The sequence below is a fragment of the Equus quagga genome, unplaced genomic scaffold, assembly GCF_021613505.1.
Source record: "Equus quagga isolate Etosha38 unplaced genomic scaffold, UCLA_HA_Equagga_1.0 HiC_scaffold_35_RagTag, whole genome shotgun sequence".
Classification (NCBI taxonomy): Eukaryota; Metazoa; Chordata; class Mammalia; order Perissodactyla; family Equidae; genus Equus; species Equus quagga.
The window spans coordinates 1,011,668-1,033,993 of NW_025793616.1; the positions used below are offsets into that span (position 1 = coordinate 1,011,668).

Here is a 22,326-nt window from a genome sequence, read left to right on the forward strand (position 1 = left end):
CATTAGATACTTCAGTGAGTCCCAGGATGTGGCTGAGAAAAACACTAGGGGAAAGGTGGTTCCACCTCATTTTTTTTTTTTTTGAAGATGCATCCACAAAGTTTGCTGTATTCTAATGTGCATGTTTCACAGCCACAGAAGGCTAAGACCACAAACACGTGGGAGATGGGATTTTATTCCTAATGAGGCCAAAATAACAAAATAAATTTCACCAGGCTCACATAAATTAAATATACATTTTAAAATTAAACCAATCTCAATTTGAGTGATGTGCACTTCGGGGAAAAATCTATTGCAACTTTTATTTTGACTATTAAGCTTGAGTGGTTTCAGCCTCAGAGAGAATGAATGCCCTCTTGAGAATCATCTAAAATACCCAATCAAGTCATAAATCAAGTTGAAATGCCACTCAGATATTACTGTTTGTGCAAACTTTGCAGAGAAAACATGCTATGAAGTCTTTCTTAACTCCCAAATTCTATGTATTCAATGAAGTTATGGGTTTTACTTTTTCTCTTAAAATTTTTTATTCAGAGAATACTTTTTGTAGTATCTGCATTTTATTTTAGGAAAATTAAATATAGATTATATAAAATATATGTAACATACAAATTAATGTATCATATAATATATATTAAATAATAACATTTCACCTCTTATGAAATCTTTTTCAGTATGTGAAGCTTACATGGGAAGTATTTTATTTCTTTTTTGGGCTCCAAGTTTATTGGTTGGTCAAATTTATACTGATTTTTTTAAATGATTATGATAATGACATTTAAATGATGATAATGCTGGTAATGCTTATTTAATAGGTTTATTTTCAAAATCTTCGTTACTTGTAATGCTAAAACTTTTAAAGTTGCCAAATATTTGAATATAATGCACACACACACACACACACACACACGAACACATATCTTTGCCATTAAGTATAATCTTTAAATGTGCCCACAGATGCTTGAATCATTTATGTGGCCACTGTAATTCCATACTTGATGACTTAGACCTGTGGTTCTGACCCTGGGGTCACTTTGTCCCCTGGAGTCATTTAGCAATGTTTGGAGACATTTTTGATTGTTAAAAGCGGGAGAGCGCGAGCCAGCCTGGTGGCGCAGCAGTTAAATTCATGCATCCCACTTCTGTGGCCAGGATTTGCAGCTTTGGATCCTGGGTGAGGACCTATGTACTGCTTAGCAGGCTCTTCTATGGCAGGCATCCCACATATAAAATAGAGGAAGATGGTCGCAGATGTTAGCTCAGGTCAGTTGTCCTCAGCAAAAAGCGGAGGATTGGTGGTAGACATCAGCTCAGGGCTAATCATCCTCAAAAAAAAAAAAACTGGGAGAGATGGGGCCCAGCCCCATGGCCAAGAGGTTAAAATTCCACATGCTCTGCTTTGGCAGCCCAGGTTTGTTGGTTCGGGTGTTGGGCACAGACCTTCTCCACTTCTCAGCCATGCTATGGTAGTGTCTCACATACAAAATGGAAGAAGATTGGCACAGATGTTAGCTCATGGCTAATCTTCATCAAGCAAAAAAGAGGAGGATTGGCAACAGATATTAGGTCAGGATGAATCTTTTTCACCAAAAAAAAACCCAAAAAAGCAAAAAGCAAAAAACCAGGAGAGGAGTGCTCCTGGCATCTAACAGGTGGAGACCATGGATGCTGCTAAACATCCTGTCGTGCGCAAGACAGCCCCCACCACAAAGAACTACATGGTCCAAAATGTTAACTGTGCTGAGGTTGAAAAACCATGGACTTTCGATTGTATTACTTTTATGCAAATTAGCCAAATTTCAAAAAATGAGGAAATAAATAAGATAGCTCTGAATTTACGAGTGTTATGAATGCTTAGCCTAGATGTGGTAAGTGCTCAGTTGCCCCTAGACAACTCCTCTTATATTCTGCTGAGTCATGATCCATCTCTAGCCCTCAGAATCAAGGGGGTAGGTGGGTTTAGACTGAGGAGAGATTTGATCATACAATAGAAGCACAAAGTCTAGGTGTGACCCGACTTGGGCAGTCATAATGGGTATGTGACTTGCAGATATTGTCATCCACAGTGACTTGGAGCATTGATGGAGTGGGCCAGAGTTCCTCATGGAATGGACTCTGTAAGCCCTGGGAAAATTCCACCAGCTGAATTCTACCTTTTCTGAACTCTGCATTCTAAGGAAAGTGAGGTGATTTGTGTGGACTTTCATTTAATCTCCACACAGGTTGAAAGAATTTAAAATTCCTTGCTCTAGACTGGTTTGACGCCTGCATTGGGCCGACTCCAGAGCCTGTGCATTTTGTCCCTATATCTGGGAGTTTTTGAGCAGGTCTGTGTCCAAAATCCCAGTGTTTGGTATTTATTGAGTGTGTATTTTCTCTGCCTTGCACCTTTGCATATTGTCTCACTTCCTGTTTTCCACAGCCCCATGGAGAAGGTATGACACATCATTTATCTAAAGCTCAGGGAGGTCAACTCACCCACAGCTCAGAAAGATAGCATTTGAGGACCCAAGTCTATCAGAATCAGAATTTAATGGTGTCTTCTATTGTTGTTGAGGAAGGCTAGAGAAAGAAGAACTAATCTGGGTTCAAAAGCAGAAGGGCTTTCATGAAAATGAAAGATTCCAAACATGCAATCATCCCTTTCTTGTTCTTGTCTCCCTCTTAATTATTCAGAAATTGGATCACAGTGTGACAGAAATCCAAAGTTGTTCATGGGAGAATTCAAAGATAGAAGCAAACACATAAATCAGACATTTGGCATAATGCTATTTTTTGCTGTCAATGTTGCAATCCAGGTTTTTAGAGCCTGTTCTCAACTCTTCTCCAGGTTGTCATAGACCACAGAATTTCCCTCAAATCTGCTATAGCTCCACGATAGATCCAACTCCAGTATGTTTCATTTTTTAAAAAATTAGATGTTTGAGTCTTCTTGGTTGTGCAGCAGTTAAGGTCACACATTCCGCTTGGGCAGCCGGGGTTCTCCTGTTCCGATCCCAGGTGTGTACATAGCACTGCTTGGCAAGCCATGCTGTGGCATAGCTTGGGGCCAGTCTTCCTAAGAGGAGGATTGGCAGCAAATGTTAGTTCAGAGCTAATGTTCCTCCAAAAAAATGTTAGCTGTTTGACATATTCCGTTCAACTGTTCACTTAAAGGAAATGCAAATTTATAGTCTAGCCAGATCTACTCTCAATTCCTACAACGTACTTAAAAACGTATTTGTGTATTTTGGGCTTGAAGAATGCTGCACTTAGAGGTACACTCCTTGTAACACCTACTGAAATATTTTCTGTCCCTAATGGATCATTTACCATACCCTTCACTCACGCACAACATTCTTCAATGTCATGGGAAGAATGATTTATCTAGTAAGAGTTGTAGGATCTATGCTGAGAAAAATAGAGGAGATGAGTCTTTAACTTTTGACTTCTCCCAGACTCAAGTGTACCATAAGCTTTTTAAATGGGCTGCAGGGTTTACACTTGAAGGCATGCAAGTCAAGTGAAGAAAGTCAAGAGAATTGTATCAACACTGTTAATTATGGATGATGTCTTGATGTGACAAGTACTACAAAGCATCTACTTGAAGAGTGCCATCTTGTTCAGTGTTTTACAGGGAAGCTGAGATTTAGGGGATTGGTGTATGTAGCCTAAAAATACATGCCATTGAGAAGCGCAAGAAGGATTAGTAGCCAAAGTCTACACTCTCTCCATTAGGTGATATTCCCTTTGTGTTATATGATAAATAACCATGTCATGAAGCCAGTTGGCCCAGATACAGGTTTCCATTTTCCCTGTCCCAGAAAATGAGCTCCACACATATCATTTTACAAAAAGTGAGTTCCCTTAAACATCTAAGAAACAGTGATTTGTAAGTACCTATCCATCGATGGGCGAACCTTGTAAATAATAGTGGAGATGTCATTATAGTTATTGCATAATATATATAAGTTTTGGGGATTTGTTTATTCACTCAATGCAGATTGGTGAGTGTTTCTTAAATGTCAGGCATTGTTTCAGGTGATGGGCACATACCAAGAAGTAAAACAAGTGATATTCTTGCTAGATTCTACTACTTGGAGTCACAGCTATACAAATTCATCATTTAGTGGGAATTTCACTGAGTGATGATAAGAGTTGCACGGAAGAGACAGCAAATGGCTTAGGTGGCAGCTATTGGCTTCATTATCCTTATCTGTTTTCTTTTCCCACTAGGCTGACTGCTCTGCCTTGGAGTTTGCATAAGGAATCACTGCTCTTGGAAAGAGTTGGATGGTCTCTGCTTCCTGGAGACTTCCTCTTGCTGGAATACAATTCCCGATTAAAGGAGAGCTGCTCTCTTGTAATGCGCTGTAAAAAAATCCACTGCGTTTGTTCTTAACATTGGGCTCCGCCTGTGACACAGCTGAGAGGCTTCCTAGCAAGTCCATCACCTCTCCTGGATCTTTTGCTCCCTGGAAAGCCTTCTCTCTTCACTGGCTTGCTTCACAGCTTTGTTTGCTTGGAGTTATATTCCACAGACATCTCTGAATGTGGAAGTGAACAATGCCAAGAGCCAAGGGACTGTTATGGTTTCCATTGCTCTGCACCCCAGTGTGCGTCATGTTGAACTCCAATGTTCTTCTGTGGATAACTGCTCTTGCCATTAAGTTCACACTCATTGACAGCCAGGCAAAGTATCCAGTCATCAACACAAATTATGGCAAAATCCGGGGCCTAAGAATACCATTGCCCAATGAGATTTTGGGTCCAGTTGAGCAATACTTGGGGGTCCCTTATGCCTCACCTCCCACTGGAGAGAGACGGTTTCAGCCCCCAGAACCCCCATCTTCATGGACTGGGGTTCGAAATGCCACCCAGTTTGCTGCTGTGTGCCCCCAAAACCTGGATGAGAGGTCTCTATTACACGATATGCTGCCCATATGGTTTACTGCTAATTTGGATACTTTAATGAATTATGTGCAAGATCAAAATGAAGATTGCCTTTACTTAAACATCTATGTGCCCACAGAGGATGGTAAGTGCTTTATTTAAACAGAAAACTACATCTGCTCAATCTCAGAGATATTTGCCAAGAGGGTTTCATAATGACCAGTGCATGGTATTTTCCATAAGCCATTTATTTATTTTTTAATATTATGAAGACAGCGATGGCTGTAACTTATTATTTTTCCCACTTCTATTAAATGAGCATCTAGTAGATGGACAGTAGTATAATTAAGGACTGCATTATTGTCATATATTGGCTTGTTAGCGCTGTTATTGTGCTTATTTGCAGATGATATCCAGTGCGAACATGTAACTTTATATGTTATACCTGAATCATCTCTAAGGAATAAATCTACAGAAAATAATAGAATTAAGAACATTATCATGCTCAAGCTAAACTAAAAACTAAGGAATGGTTCCTTTTGCTTTAATATCTTAAGATTTTAGCCCTCTTTTTTTTTGTTTAAGTCTTGAAAGGAAGCCCTGATTGTTTTAAATAGACAAGTAAAGTGTATTGCTTAAAATGGTTGGATTTCATTGTTTAGAATCCATGTTTTTAACATAAATTTGGGCCCTGTTTTCTTCCAATATTCATGCTATCAAATGTCAAACATATATTGTCAGATAATTCTAGCTCAATTAGAAAATCATGTGCTTTCTTGAACAAAATGGCCTATTTCTTTATGATAACACAACAGTGAAAATCTGTAAAAACAATAATGTTAATATTAACTAATATAATTCGTGTAAAATTTGAGTATTTTCTTGTCCATTTATATTTCAAATTAAAACTTTCATAAAGACTAACCAGATTAAACTTATGCTGCAATGATATCACATTACTCATTTACCATTTCTAGAGGCTACTTTTAGGCAAGGAGAAAGAAGCATAGAGTGAAATCTTACTGGAATTTAAAGAAGTAATTTGCAGGAATCATAGACATCACGTACTATGGAAACTAAAGTGCGTCCTTTGTAACTCTGATGGAGAAATTACTTTTCTTTTTTTCCCCCCTTTTAGTCCTTGAAAAATGCTTTTCAGGGAGATCTGGCTGAAAGTGAGAAATATATGATCACCTTATTCACTGATCTCCAAAATTGTATCCCATCTGCCATATTGTTCTTTCTCCATGTAAATGCTAGATAGTAGGTTAAGTGTAGTGTCATGAAATACTGAGCTGGGGCCGTCTGTTAGTGAAATCACAAAGAATGCCCAGGGAAACAAATTAAAGGATTGTGCTTCATTACATTAGTAGCTTTGGGCATGTGGCCTTGTCGTTATGGTAAGAGATCACACAATTATCTTGTAAAATGAAGGCCTGAATGTGATTCAAGGAGTTAAACTGACATTTGGCTGCTGTACTTACTTGCAGTGCACCGAGCTGCCTCAGTGTGGAACAGTCCCTGAGTAGCTGCTTTGTACATAATGTGAGAAGATGGATAACCTCATCCAAAACCAATTAGATTTCTCATTTCAGAAGCACCTGGGTCATGATTTTTCTCATAATAAACTGTTCAAATATAAAATATAAAGAAGGAAAGACAGAAAGAAAGGGCAAAGAAACAAAACAGGATAAAGGTTTAAAATTGCTTTCATAGTATATTTGATATACAGTGTCTAGCAGTTGGGGACATTATAGAGCTAACCCCATGAACAATGAATGCACTTCAAATAGAATGCTGCCCTCTGAGAGAGGTTGACCAAATTAAGCCACCTATGAATAAAAATCAATAAATTCCTTGATGACAGAACCGTAGATGTGCAATTGTGTGAATTGAAACCATAAACAATTTGACTATTTCATTGTGGTTCAGTATTTAATAGACATTTGGGAATGTAAAAATGCGAAAACTGCCACCTAATGGAAAAGCAATATACACTTAAGAATAAACCCATTGCCACTTGTTTACATCTTTAGGTTATTAAGAGCACTTTTGCATTTAATATCTCATGTGATCTTGACAAGAGAAATAAGAAATCCAATAGGGGTTGAAAAGGTAGAATCTCTTCCCCTATAGTATGTAAATATTGGAATTTTCCTTGTGAGTGAAGCTACATGCCTTTATGTTTGCACAAACAATAAATCACAGCCTAATGGTTTGGGAGTTTTCTACTTTTTTTTAAAGATATTTACATCACTTTGAGAATCAATGTGGAAGTTTAGATATTTAGCTATTACTTATTCACTAAATGAATAAACTCCACTTCTGTAATAATACATTGAAATTGTGGTGTCCTGCTGACTCCTCCAAAGACTTTCCTTTAGGGACTGTCTTGTCACTGGACTTAATCATTTCAATGCATTTAATTAACAGTGTAGAGAGTAATATTGGAAATTTGGAATTTAAAATTCCACCTGCTATTCCACTTTTTGGATTTATCTTTCTTTCTGAATTGATTAGAAGATGAGGGTAATGAGCAAGCACAACTTCACTTCTACCAAAAATAGTCATGAGTAGGACTGATGTCACTGTCATGGCAGAGTGAGCTTGCCCAGGCCTCTCGCCCCTCCAACAAACAACAAAAAGGAGCAACCATATTCCAACAGAAGATACCCTAAGAATACAAAATCCTTGGAGAGACACAGCCACAGAATAGAGGACAGAAAGCCTGGAGCCACCCTCGGAGGAGCTGGAATGGAGTAAGAGAGATCTTCACTCCCCTCGCCCCCAAAGACTTGGATTGCTGCCACAGAAAGCTCTGTGAGGGAAGGAGTGGGAGAGGGGTTGTGCATTGTCAGAATCATGCAGGACTCCCACAGGCCCTTGCAATCTAGAGGGAAGGGCTCCAATGGGGTGAAAGCTTTCACACAGGGTGATCTCATCAAGCCAAGATGCCAGGAGACCAGATAGCAAGAGCTGAGTGAGAAATCCCAGACTGCACTCTGAAGAAAGCGCACCTCCTCCCACCTACACTGCCCCATCTTGGCTAAAGGGGGAGGGATGAGATTACATGGCTCTTGACTCCCCCCAGTGGCGATAGGCTGTAATTTCAACCAAATAATATCAGAATGAGAAAGAGCCAACCTTCCAACATCAGAGACTGCATCAAATCTCCAGACCAGAGAGAAAATGATAAGCACCTAGAACTCAGTCCTGAGGACACAGAAATATGTAAGCTAAGTGAGAATGAATTCAAACTAGCTATGCTCAAAAAATTCAAGGAGGTAAAACAGAATATAGAGAAACAATTTAATGAGTTCAGGAGCTACTTCATAAGGGATATTGAAACTATAAAGAAGAATCAATCAGAAATACTAGAGTTGAAAGACACAATAGAAAATATGCAGCAAAATAAGGATTCCCTGAATGCTCGAGTGGACATCATAGTGGAGCAAATCAGCATAATCGAAGATAGACATATTGAAATGCTCCAGACAGAGGAGGAGAGAGAACTAAGACTGAAAAGAAATAAACTCCCCAAGAAATATCTAACTCAATGAGAAAATGCAACATAAGAATTATAGGTATTCAAGATGGTGAAGAGAAGGAGAATGGAGCAGAAAGCACATTCAAGAAATAATAGCAGAGAACTTCTCAAATATAGGGGAATGTGTATGGAGGAAGCTTCCAGATCTCCTAGATTTGTCAATGGAAAAAGACCTACTGCAAGGAATATAGTAGTAAAACTGGCAAAATTGAATGACAAAGAAAGAATACTCTGGAATGCAAGGCAGAAGAAAATAACCTGCAAAGTAACCCCTATATGGCTTTCAGCAGATTTCTCTGAAGAAACTTTACAAGCTAGGAGAGATTGGAATGACATGTTCAAATCTTTAAAAGATAAAAATCTTCAGCCAAGAATACTCTATCCAACAAAAAGATCTTCAGATATGAGGGAGAAATTAAATCTTTCCCCAACAAACAAAAGCTAAGGCACTACGTAGATATGAGACTCCCCTACAAGAAATCCTCAAGAAGGCCCTCATACCTGAAAAAATGAAAAAGGGAGAAATGGATCATAAAACATAGAGTGAGGAGATAAATAGGTAGACAGAATCAGAATAGGATAGCAGATATTCCACTATAGCATTAGGCTAAATGGAAGGAAAACACCAAAAACAAAGACAATCTTGTCACTTTAACCACAAACTCACAGCACAAGTTGGAATAAGACAAGAGAATAATAACTTAAGAGGGGAGGAGGAAAGGGACTGAATCAGTTGAGACCAAGGAAAAGGCCATCAGAAAATGGACTATCTTATACGTGATATTTTGAATGCAAACTTCAGGGTAGCCACTAAACTAAAAAGCAGAAGAGAGACACAAAAAATAAATTAGGAAAAAACAAAGAAACACAGCATAAAAAAACTACCTAATACAATGGGTAGACCAAAACACACAGGACGAGAAACAAAGGGCACACAGGAAAACTGGAAAACAAGTAACAGAATGACAGCATTAAGGCCTCACACGTCAATAATCACCCTCAATGTAAACGGATTGAACTCTCTACTAAAAAGACACAGAGTGGTGAGACTGATTAAAGAACAAGATCCAACAATTCGCTGCCTCCAGGAAACACATCTCAGCTCCAAGGACAAACACAGGCTCAGAGTGAAGGGGTGGAAGACAACACTCCAAGCTAACGGCAAAGGAAAGAAAGTAGTGTTCCCAATATTTATATCAGACAAAGTAGACTTTAAGATAAGGCAGGTAAAGAGAGACAAAGAGGGACAATATATAATGATCAAAGGGACACTCCATCATGAAGAAATAATCAGATTCCTTGACTCCTGCTCTCACTCATCCTCAAAGCGAACAATGGCCAGCTGTGTCTTTCCTGCATTGCTCTATTCTGACTCTAATCTCATCTTTTTCCTCTCTCTTCCATAACTAAGGGCTTTTGTCATTAAATACTGGGCCCACCATGATAATCCAGGATTTATTTTTATTTTAAGGTCAATTGATAAGCAAATATAATTCCATCTGCAACTTTAATTCATTTTAGCCGTATAATGTAACATATTCACAGATTCCAGGGATTAGATTTGTGCATCTTTGGGGAGTCATTATTTTGCCTACAATAAGTGTCTGTCTCTCAAAATTAGGAATTCTTGTCTCTGTTGCAGTCCCAACATCTAAAGCATAGCTGGTACATGATAGGTACTCATGACTATTTTTATTAATTGAGTACGTTATAGTTTCTATCAATGTGAGATTTCAGTTGTACATTATTTCTTGACTGTCATCACGTAAGTGTTCCTCTTAATCCCCAGGGCTCACCCCCCATCTCCTTTCTCCTGGTAACCCCTGAACTGTTTTCTTTGTCGAAGTACTTGTTCATATTCCACATATGAGTGAAATCATGTGTGTTTGTCTTTCTCAGACTGGCTTATGTCACTTAGCATAATTCCCTCTAGGTGCTTCCATGTTATTGCAAATGGGAGGAATTTGCCTTTTTTTTCTGGCTGAGTAGTATTTCATTATCTCCTATAGATACAGTAAAACAAGAAAGCGAAAAAATAAAATAAATGTTTTTCTCATGAAGCGAACTCTTAGGATATACACTCAACAATTTTTCTACACATCATACAGCTGTGCTCACTATAGTCACCATGCTGTACATTACATCCCCAGGACTAGTTTATCTCATTACTTGAAGTTTGTATCTTCAGCCACCTTCATCCAATTTTCCCACCCCCTCCCCACTAGTAAGCAAAAATCTGATCTCTTTTATTATGATTATTTTTTTTAGATTCCTCACATAAGTGATATCATACAGTATTTGTCTTGCTCTGTCTGACTTACTTCACTTAGTATAGTGTCCTCATGGTCCATCCATATTGTCACAAATAACAGGATTTCCTTCCTTTTTATGGTGGAATAATATTCCATTGTATATATATATGCCACAAGTTATTTATTCATTCATTCATCCATGGACACATAGGTTGATTCCATGTCCTGGCTGATGTAATAATGCTGCAATGAACTTGGGGGTGCAGATATATTTTCTCTCCCCTTTCTAATGTAAATTTGGTTCACTCCACAAGCTCAGCCTAGAGGAATGGTTAAGAACCTGCCTGCCTGTGTTCAAATGCCAGCTTGTCCCCTTGTCAGTTGAATGATATTGCACTAGCTACTCAGCTCTTACATGCCTCAGTTTCCTTGTATGTAAAATGGGGGTATACTGGGAGGTGGTTAGTCTACTGTCCTGCACATATAACCTCTCTGTAGTCTGATGTTAGTGGAACATAATTAATAATAGAAAAGAGAACTAGAACATTTGAACTAAATTTCACATTCATACTTTGATCAAATATGTTTATTAATCTAGCACATAATAAATGTATATCGTCTATAACAACTATTTATTATGGTAGTAGAGTGTTCAGGTTAAGAAATGGGAGCAAAGGACCATCATTTGTGAAAGTTCTGAGTATGGCTTTAACAAAAGGGAATTTAGAGGGAATAGAAATTTTTGAAAGAGCAGAGAACCAGTCTGTTCTACTTTATTCCTAAACTTTGTCTTTTTCAGCTTAAATTGTGAAATGGATTTTTAGCATCCTATGTGACTTACAGAAACTAATCAAGAAAGCTTTAATATTCCTTTCTTGGAAGAATAACTTAGAACATCCAAAGACAATAGTACTAGTCTTTTATGTGAGATAACGGAGAAATTACTTTCCTTTGTCTTCTTGTCAAATGAAAAGTAGTCCAACTGTATGCAGATAGCAGCAAAATCTATGTGAAAAACTAAAACTTAACCAATTTAATACAGTGAGATAGGTATTTTAACCAATCAGCATCACCATGCAACTACATGAAAATAATTAAATAATTCCTGTTTTCATCTGTCAGTTGGAAATTTGACGTTTTATAGATGTAGCTTGTAAGTGAAGATAGTTATGAAAGATTATTAAGTAAATATCTCCTTGACAAGGAATAATCGAAAAGAATTTAGTATTTTGTGAACACACTTAAGCCACAGTAGGTTTCTGATAACATGCTTCTGTCTCCTAGCTAAAAAGATTTCAGCAGCTTGAAAACAGAATAATAATCTTATTTCGGATTTAGGAATTATGTATGTTTAGAACAGTGCTATTTGGCTTGTATGAATTATCCCCGTTTGGATAATTTAGCAAAACGGTTCTCTAAAGCAGAGAATTTTCCCTTGCATTCATCATTTTCCATTCCTATAAATTTTGATTTAATTCCACCTGCAATTTAGAATTATTTTCAGGATTTGTACAAGTCCAAATGACCTAGAATGTATTAAAAACCAAATTTGCTAGACAGTGCTTACCATAAGTGATATTACTGTTCAAAATAGGAACTTGAGTTGCAAACTCTCACAATGCAATATTTCCCTGTTCATCAATACTCAGAAACCCTAACCAGAGAAAACATATTCTGCTGTGTTCCAAAGTTTCAGTCCAATCTTTATTTTACAAGTCTACACCGCCTAGTAGACTATAAAGCCTTTTGAAGGCAGGGGTACATTTGTGAAATAAATGAATGAATCATCCGCTTAAATGTTTGGAACGAATGAATGAATGGATCAACATACGTGAAGCAATTTTGACGTTTCATTTCTCTGCAACTCTATTGCTTTGGAAATCTTTGAAGGCAAGATATTATGTTCCTCCCCTACAGTCTTTTGCAAGCATCTTCAACAGCCTTAATTTCCTCCTGCAAGTGACATTGAGACGCTTTCATCCTCCTTCCTGGTTTACTGTGGATAGGCTATAATTTGATTATCTTATTCTTATATGGATATCTTACTACCAACAATATCTGCTGATGTCCACCAATAGGATGTATTTGTTCTCCTTCATCACAGTGTATGTTGTGAACATACTCAGAGTTTACGTTAGATTTTTTTATTTGGCAAATGCATTAGCGTCTTGCATCATCTATACGAAGCCTGAAGACACGTTTTCATACTTTTTTAAAGAGGTAATGTCATAACTTACAATGTGATTTAGAAAGTAAAAGAAAATGTCATCCCTCTGCTTTCTGTGACCAAGTGTCCACATACTCTAGGATAAAGTGATAGGCCACTAGTGTCTCAGATTCCCTCACAGGACATGGACTGTTGTGCAGCCAGGTAAAATTCTATTTGTTGCATATTTCCCTGAAATACAAAGCCCCAGAAGTGTCACAATGGAAGACAGCAGAAAAATGTGATATAACGGCCAAGAAACTAATTGGTTTGTAGTTTCAAGAAAGCAATGGGTTACCTGTTTTTAAATGCAACCAACTATACTTTGATTTATTGGAGATGTCATCATTTCCAAGAAATTAGTTGAAGTTCACATGTTGGAAGAGTTCAGTGCATCATCTTAGAAGGGTTTCTGTAGACTTAGGGGCAAACAAGCTTCTTCCAGCATTTTATTCAACTTAAGGCTTTATAGTTGTTTCTTATCATCATCATTATCATCATCATTATTTTAAAAAGATTATCTATGAAGAGGTATTATGAGGTCCTATCCTGCAAGGAATTTGGGGTTTATGAGATTTGAATCTGTTATTCTAAGACTGCAGAACATCAGTACGAAACTTTTATAGACCATGGCATGGCTATTAATCCTTCAAACTTTTCTCTTGTCATAGGTTTTGAGTTGACCTGTGTTATGGGTTGAATTGTGTCCCCTAGAAAGATACGTTGAAGTCTTAAATTCCTGTACCTATGAATGTCACCTTATTTGGAAATAGGATTTTTAAAGGTATGATCAATGTAAGATGAGGTTATATTGTACTAGCAACGACCCTAAACCCATTTTGACTAGTGTCTCTAGGTGAAGAGACATGGATAGGAAGACAGACAGAGATAAATGAGGAGAACACCATGTGAAGATGGAGGCAGAGACTGGATTGATGCATCTAAAGTCAGGGAACACCAAGAGTTGGTGGAAAGCACCAGAAATTAAGAACTGAGAGAGAGACATGGAACATATTCTCCCTCACATCCTACTGAAGGAACCAGCCCTGCTGAATCCTTAATTTTAGATGTATGTCCTACAGAACTGTGAGACAGTTAATTCTTGTTGTTTTAAGCCACCCAGTTTGTAGTAATTTATTACCATAGCCCTAGGAATCTCATACAACCTGGATTATCTGTATATTATCTGCACATCCTATCTAGGACAGGAGAAGCAGAATAGGGGTTGTCTGTATTCTTAATTCCTAAAATCATCTGTCAATGCCCTCTGCTCTCTTCTTGGGGAAGCCTTCTTGACACCCTTGAGAGTCTCCTGACTCACAAGAAAAGAAGGTCTTGGTTTCCAGTCACCTAAGGCAGTGATTTTCCAACAGAAAGACTGCATTAATGAGCCACGAAATCAATATAACATTCTTCTACTGAACTCTTGTTCCTGAGAAAGAGATGATTCTACAACTCCACCCCTCACCTCCTTCCCTTCTTTGAGAATCAACTTTAGGTTATGCAGCAGCCCAACTGTTTCCTCTGAGACATCTAATCCATCTCTGGCAGGCCCTAAGGAATCTCAACATCTCTCCTTGGCAAGTTCTAATTGTCACCATGACTACTCTCAGTTATGTCTGTGGTGGGCAGACTCCATCATGGCCTTCCATTCACCTTGTCTCCTGGTATGCATGGTCTTGTGGAATCCCCTCCACTTACATGTTGGCAGGAAGTAGAACTGGCTTTCAACTACTAGAATATGATAGAGGTGATGGGACATCACTTTCATGATTACATTACAGAAGCTTAGAACTTGTGTCTTACAAGCAGTTCCTTTCTATTGCCTTCTTGGTTTTCATGCTTTTATGGAACAAGCTGCCATGTTGGAAAGGTCCTGATTCCAAAAAACCAAGGGATGCATCTGACCAATAGCCAGCAAAGAACTGAGGCATTGAGTCCAGCAGGGGACAAAGAATTGAATCCTGCTGTCAGCCATGTGAGCTTGGAAGGGGATCTTGCCCAGTCACTCAGATTGCAGATGAGACCCCAGCAGTGGGTAAATCTTCATTGAAGCCTCTTGAGAGACCCTGAAAGAGAGAACCCAGTTAAGCTATGCCTATATGTCTGATAGAGAGAAACTGTCATAAATATATATGGAGTTTTAAGCCATTAGGTTTGTAGTGATTTGTTACAGAACACTCAGTAACTAATGCAACATGATATGTAAAATGAATGGATTTCAAGAGTTGGCCAAATTATGTCTCAAGTTCCACATAGATATCATGTCTCTGATTGGAGGAATATGTATTTTGAGACTTAGCTGTTATTACATCAGAATTATTTCATGGCAAGTGAAAGAAATTCAAGTTGAATTCACTTAAGAGGAAAAGAGGAATTCATTGCCTCAATGTACTGAGGATTCTAGTAGTGGATGAAGCTTCAAAAATGTTCTTAGATCTGAATCATTCTCATAAGAAACTTGGCACTTTTGGTCTATCTTTCTTCATCTGAGTTGGCTTTCTTCTCAGTGAGGCTGTCTCCATGTGGAGGCAAAAATGATCACTTCCCTGTGATTACCTCTGAGCTTGAGAAGCTCATTGGCCTGGGGAGATGCTATTGGCTCAATTTGGGTTGCATGCCAACCCTCAACCAATTTCCATATTGAGGGGAAAGAGTTGTCCCTTGGATTGGTGTGGCCTGGGATAGGTACACATTTCTGGATGGGGAGACAGATGGTTGAGTCCAACACAACTAACCTAAGGTAGATGTGGAAAAGGCAGTTCCCTATACGAAAACTGAATGCTAAACAGACAAAACCCATTGATGTCCACTGTCATCTCGCATATTAGGTACAGTAAGCAGAGAAGAAAGACTGGTATTCCTTCATGGCATAGGAGATGAGAATGGTAGCAAAAGCTTTCTTTCCTTTCAGCTAAAAAGAAAAATGTGGAAATTTAAAATGATAGGCCTTGCTTATAGTTGTTAGTGTTGCTATTGTGTTGTAAATATTTAGACCTCCTAGTGACATGTAGTGATCAATTGGCAAGAACATCTAGCAGATCAGGAATTTTATACTCGGACATCCTTGAGGCAGTGCCACATTGGGTATCTCACTCCAGAGAGAATTCTGGGTCTGGAAGATGGCCTTATGGTAAAGTAGGGGTAGCATGAGCTATAACTCCAGATGGGATACTTGACCTGAAATGAGTGAGGCTATTTAGAACAGAGTAGACCGTACTGAGCCCACCATTTCTTTATTTTTTTATTTTGTGAAGAAGATTGTCACTGAGCTAACATCTGTAGCCAATCTTTCCCTATTTTATATATGAGATGCCATCATAGCATGGCTTGACAAGTGGTGTGTAGGTCCACATCCAGAATCTGAATCCACAAACCCTGGGCAGCTGAAGTGGAGCATGTGAACTCAACCACTATGCCATCAGGCCAGCCCCTCTCCCCCAACTGCTTCTTTTAAGAGGCATAGCGAAAAGGTTAGATTTGCTGAGCATCAGCCAATTTAGAGATTTGATCTGGAAGAAGTAAAATTGAATTTGGACAAATTTAAGCCTAAGATTTCAATAAGGGGTGGGCTCAGGATGATGTGCATTGTAGGGCACTGGGAAAATGACTGACAAGGTGGCATCCAGTTCTCTCGAAGGGAATTCTGCAAGAAGCACAGGAAATCATCAGCTTCTTCCTTCTGCTCACTGGGCTTCTTTCTGAGAGTCTGAGGTGGGCAGGTTCTCAGGGGATGATAAAACCTGGTCTTCAGTTCTCATGCAGCTCTGTAAATCCCAGGAGGCATCACCAGCACCCTTACTTCACTGAGTTTCTTTGGCTTGTTTGTGAACACTTCCTTCTGTATGAGCCCCTAATATGAGCAAAAGCGTGGTTTATACATTTATTAATTGATTCTGTGAATACTTACTGAGCACGTTCTAACTGTCAGGCCACTTTGCTGAATGTAGTCCATCCCTTCTCTTGCAGATCTTATAGGGGAAGATGGACAGCTAACTGGAGTCACCATTTAATATAATCAATGCTCTGATAGAGCAAGGTGGAGAGATATGCGGACATCTGTGAGGCCAACGTTCACCAAATTCAGAGGATTGTAATACACTAAGTAGAAATATGAAGGACAGTAACTGACTGAATTGCTGGGGGGAGGTAGATTTCAGGAGAAGGGAACTGCATTTTTAAGGATGGAGTCTGAAGGCTAATGTTAATGTCGATTCTCTTAGCTGAGCATCCTCTAAGACACCAAGTGAGTGAATTTGAAGTCCTTGATTAGCCAATCATCTGAAGTGCATTCACTATCTGTGGTCACTTAATTGCATGGCAACATGCTGAGCCATGGAGAATATTGACAGTTGTGATCTTATACAAGTTGAGATGCCCAAGAAGGACAAGTGTTCAGCTAAAAAGAGGACCTCATGTTCTTTTAGAGACATGAAGCAGTAGTGGACAATGTGACTCATCAGGTGAATCCATCATCCTATCTGTTTTTGCAAAAATGGTTAAGGGAACACCACCACACCAATTTATTAACATATTTTCTGAGGCTGTATCCATACTATGATGGCAGAGTTGAGTAGGTGCAAAAGACATCCTATGGCTCACAAAGTCTAAAATATTTATTATTGTCATCTTTGTAGGAAAAAGTTTGGTGACCTTTAACGTAAAGTCATACCTTCACAAAGCCATTTGATTTGGGTATGTTATGGTTAACACACATACATGAAGGGCAGAGTCCACAGTTTCAGGCCATAGAGCAGTTGTTCTCAAACTCACCAGGAACTTTTTCCTATGCATATTCCCAAACTCCATCCATCCCCACACTGATTCATTAGTTCTGGGGTTGAGCCCCAATAATCTGCAATTTAATGACCCTGAAGGTGATGCTGACAAAGATTTTTATATGAGTCATAACAATATTTGTTTATGTATAACAATAATAGTTGTATTTATAGAACTAGTCACATAAATAATATGCATAATGATATGAAAAATGGTCATAAACAAGAACTCAGAAAATTGAACCTGAAGCATTCTTAAACCAAACATAAACAAATACTTCTTTCTGCTATTGGGAAAAAAATAGGAAAAACATCAGGAAACCCACTAAAAGAATTGTGGTCCATCTAGTGCTAGACCCAGGGTCACTTTCTGGAGTGACCTCCCAAATCAATTACTTGTGAAGTGTCTCTGTAGGGAATCAAATTAAAAGACAAGCAACAAGGGATTATTAGCCATAGATCTTTAAAATCAAATCAACTTAAAAAAAAACTAACAGCCGAATGGCCAAAGGACACAACCAACTCATAGATGAAAAAATATAGTTATTGATGAGGATGACAATGGTAATAGTAACAGTAATGATGATTTTGATGGTAGTGATGATGTTGATGGTGATCGCAGTGGGGATGTTAGTAATGATGATGTTGGCAATGGTAATGGTTGTGATGATTTAACGATGATAGTGATGGTGAGAGAGGTAGGATGGCTTTGATAATGGTGATGGTAATAAGAATAATGTTAGCTAGTGTTCAGTGAGTGAGTTTTGTACAACAGACACTAAAAGCTTGTGCATCTTCTATCAGTGAGTGTACCTAATTGTTCTCCAGAGTGCTATGTCACAAACAGAAACAGTAAAGCCAGGAGTGGTTCAGCCTTTACCCTAAATTACACAGTTTCTAAAAGGAAAAACAAGAATTTGTATGAAGTCTTTTTCTCTCTTATGTAATTTCCTTAAGAATAATTAAATGAATCTTACTAAAAGGAAACACCACTTCACCTATAATATTGGCAAAGGCATAACAAAACAATATTCCTTGTTGAAGAGTGTGTGCATATGTGACTTGTTGTGTAGGCATTTTTGTAAATTAGTATACAGTTTTTTGGAAAAGCAACATAGCAGTATCTGTGAGAAGACTAAAAAATGTCCATAACTTAAAAAAAAAAATTATTGAGGTCATAATAGTTTATAACATTGTGAAACTTCAGTTGTACATTATTCTTTGTCCATCACCATATAAATGTGCCCCTTTACCCAATGTGCCAAACCCCTACCCTCTTCCCATCTGGTACCACTTATCTATTCTCTTTGCCCATGTGTTAATTTATGTTCCAAATATGAGTGAAATCATATGGTGTTTGTCTTTCTCTGTCAGGCTTATTTTGCTTAACACAATACCCTGAAGGTCTGTCCATGTTGTTGTAAATGGGATGATTTTGTCTTTTCATGGCCGAATAGTGTCATATTATTTATATACACAACATCTTCTTTCTCCGTTCATTAGTTGATGGGCACTTGGGTTGCTTTTACCTCTTGGCTATTGTGAATAATGCTGCAATGAACATAGGTGTGTGTAAGTCTCTTTGAATTATAGATTTCAAGTTCTTTGGATAAACACCCAGTAGTAGGATAGCTGGATCATATGGTATTTCTATTTTTAGTTTTTTGAGAAGTCTCCTTACTGTTTTCCATAATGGCTACACCAGTTTGTATTTCCACCGGCAGTGTATGAGGGCTCCCTTTTCTCCACATCCTCTCCAACATTTGTTATTTTTGTCTTAGTGATTATAGTTATTCTGACAAGTGTAAGGTGATATCTCAGTGTAGTTTTGACTTGCATTTCCCTGATGATTTGTGTTATTGAATATTTTTTCATGTGCCTGTTGGCCATCTGTATATCTTCTTTGTAAAAACGTCTGTTAATATCCTCTGCTTGTTTTTTGATTGCACTGTTTGTTTTTTTGTTGTTGAGTTGTATGAGTTATGTATATATTTTGGACGTTAACTGCTTGTTGGATATATGATTTGAAAATATTTTCTCCCAGTTGTTGAGTTGTCTTTTTCTTTTGTTCCTGATTTCCTTTGCTTTGCAGAAGCTCTTGTCTGATGAAGTCCCATTTGTTTACTTATTTGTTTTTGTTTCCCTTGCTCAAGTAGACATGGTATTCAAAAACATCCGTCTAAGACTGATGGCAGAGTGTACTGCTTACATTTTCCTTCTGGAGCTTTATGGTTTCACGTCTTACCTTCAAATCTTTAATCCATTTTGAGTTAATTTTTGTGTGTGGCAAAAGATAATGGTCTACTTTCATTCTTTTTCCTGTGGTGGTCCAGTTTTCCCTACACCACTTGTTGAAGAGATTTTCCTTTCTCCATTATGTATTTCTAGCTCCTTTGTCAAAGATTAGCTGTCTGTTAATGTGTAGTTTTATTTCTGGACTTTCAGTTGTGTTCCATTGATCTCTGTGTCTATTTTTGTACCAATATCATGCTGTCTGTATGAGAGCTTTGTAGTAAATTTTGAAGTCAGGGATTGTAATGCCTCCAGCTTTGTTCTTTTTTATCAGAATTGCCTTAGCTATTCAGGATCTCTTGTTGCTCCATAGGAGTTTTAGGATTCTTTGTTCTATTTCCATGAAGAACGCCATTGGGATTCTGAGAGGGATTATGTTGAATCTGTAGATTGCTTTAGGTAGTATGGACAAAAGAAAATGTCCATCACTTTTGAATCAGTAGTTCTGCCTCAAGGAATCAATTGTAATGAAATAATTTTTTAAATGCTGCTAGAGGTAAATGCCTAAGAATTTTCATTTCAGTATTATTTATCATAGGGGAAGAAAAAGATAAATAAAAACAAGTAAGTGGTAAGTTATGATATATTCATGGAATGCAGCACTATGCAGCCTACTTTCGTCTATTGCATGTAACCACATGCTTACAAATAATATTTAAATGACAGGAGCAGGTTTACTGTAACTGGAGAGTTGAAGCCAGAGAATACAACCAATCTGCCTTGAATTATTCTACATTCTTGACCACAGCTTATGCATCCAGGTTCTAAAGTGGGTCTATCCAGAAGTAGTCATGGTCCTTCTATGGCTAAAACAGCCAGGAAAGTAGTATAATTATCTAATGTCTGCACAGGCTCCAGCAAATCCAGAACTTGACATGTAATAGGCTGGAGCTATAAGAGGAGGAAAGTGAGAGACGAGGGGCACATCTTCTCCTGACTGTTGACATAGGGATCTCCTTAGGACTCCTTGACCATGAAGGAACTGAGGAGTGTGAAATCTGTGTTTGGATCCTGCCTCAGTCATTGGTAGCTGGATGTCCTGTGACACATCTGGAACCAATTGTAGACCTGATCCTTCATTGTTACACAACCTCAAAGATCCCTTCAAACATGCATAATCCATGGCTCCATCAGTCATATAGTCTTAAGTTGTAAATGATTAAATAAGATATGTCAGAAGTTGATATGCAAACATGACTTTTGGAGTGTTGCAGGGCTGGTATGTTACTGTAAGGATAACAAGATATCAGGAAGCACTTCTGTTTCACATATTAAAGATCTATACATGTCTTGTACCTGGGTCAATATGAGGTGCAAATAAGATTTAATTGTCTCTATATATGCATCACATTTTATCCACAACCCTTTAGAAGTGGGGTGGGTGCTAATAGGAGAATACGTCACCTGGAATGTGAGCATCACCTCACTCCATTCTTTCTGGAATACTGTCTTGTCAGTCATCTTTGCAAGAATTCTTAATATAACTTTACGTATCAACAACAACAACAACAAAAACTATATGTGCAGAACATATATTTAGGTCTAATGTTTTTAAAGTCAGTATTCCTCATGGATTAATGCATACTTTCCTAAAATTTTAGTGATGACAAAGTGTTTGAGATATCTGTGTTCATGTCCCTCTTTCTCACACTCAGCTCTGTTGACATATCTCAAGCTTGGAACTATTGACATTATCTGTTGAGAGGAGCTGTCCTATGTGGTGGACTATGTTCAGCATTCTCCCTGGTATCCACCCACTGGAGTGCTTTCAGAACACTGAAGGTGCAGAAGAGTATGGACCAATGAGATGAATTCCTACATAAGCAGATTGAGACCAAACTGTCTCCAACAGGACAGTGAAGGGAAGAGCATCCAACATTTCTTGACCACTTGCTAGAGTGCTAGGCATCACAAAAGGCAATTTGCATGTATTATATTATTTATCCTGTTTAGGAATTATCTTGTGGACAGCTCGAGTCCCACGAAGGAACATTTTGAACAGTTGAATGACAAGCTGTGATTTGCATTTGAAGCTTAATTACTGAGACTGCCACTTATTTGTTAACTTGCTCAGTTTTACCTAAATTAACATCTAGATGGTGTAATTTGATTTATTATGGAGCAGTGATCTCCCCTATGTTATCTTGTCTTGATGCCTGAATTTCTGAGCTTGAAAGATTTATTTATTTAGGTTGTGGCATCTCCTTTTCCTAAGAGCCATCAAAGAAGTAAGAATGGACTTGAATATCCAACAAATTGACCAGAGGCTTCGTTTATCAGATGATTAGCTTGGCAAGCTAGTTGGTCAAGAAATGGAACATTCAAATAAGGAGAGAGTAGCAAATACAAGGGAAATAGGAATACTTGTTCTCCATTACT

At 38.1% G+C, this 22,326-nt stretch overlaps 1 protein-coding gene across 1 annotated transcript in view; it reads left to right on the forward strand.

Moving 5' to 3' along the window:
- The first annotated feature begins 4,264 nt into the window (after positions 1-4,264).
- Positions 4,265-22,326, forward strand: part of LOC124232230 (neuroligin-4, X-linked-like) — a 220,590-nt gene continuing 202,528 nt past the window's right edge. Inside the window, exon 1 of the mRNA XM_046649192.1 lies at positions 4,265-5,017. Coding sequence (XP_046505148.1) covers positions 4,546-5,017 — 472 coding nt within the window. The 5' untranslated portion in view covers positions 4,265-4,545. The remainder of the gene's footprint in view (positions 5,018-22,326) is intronic.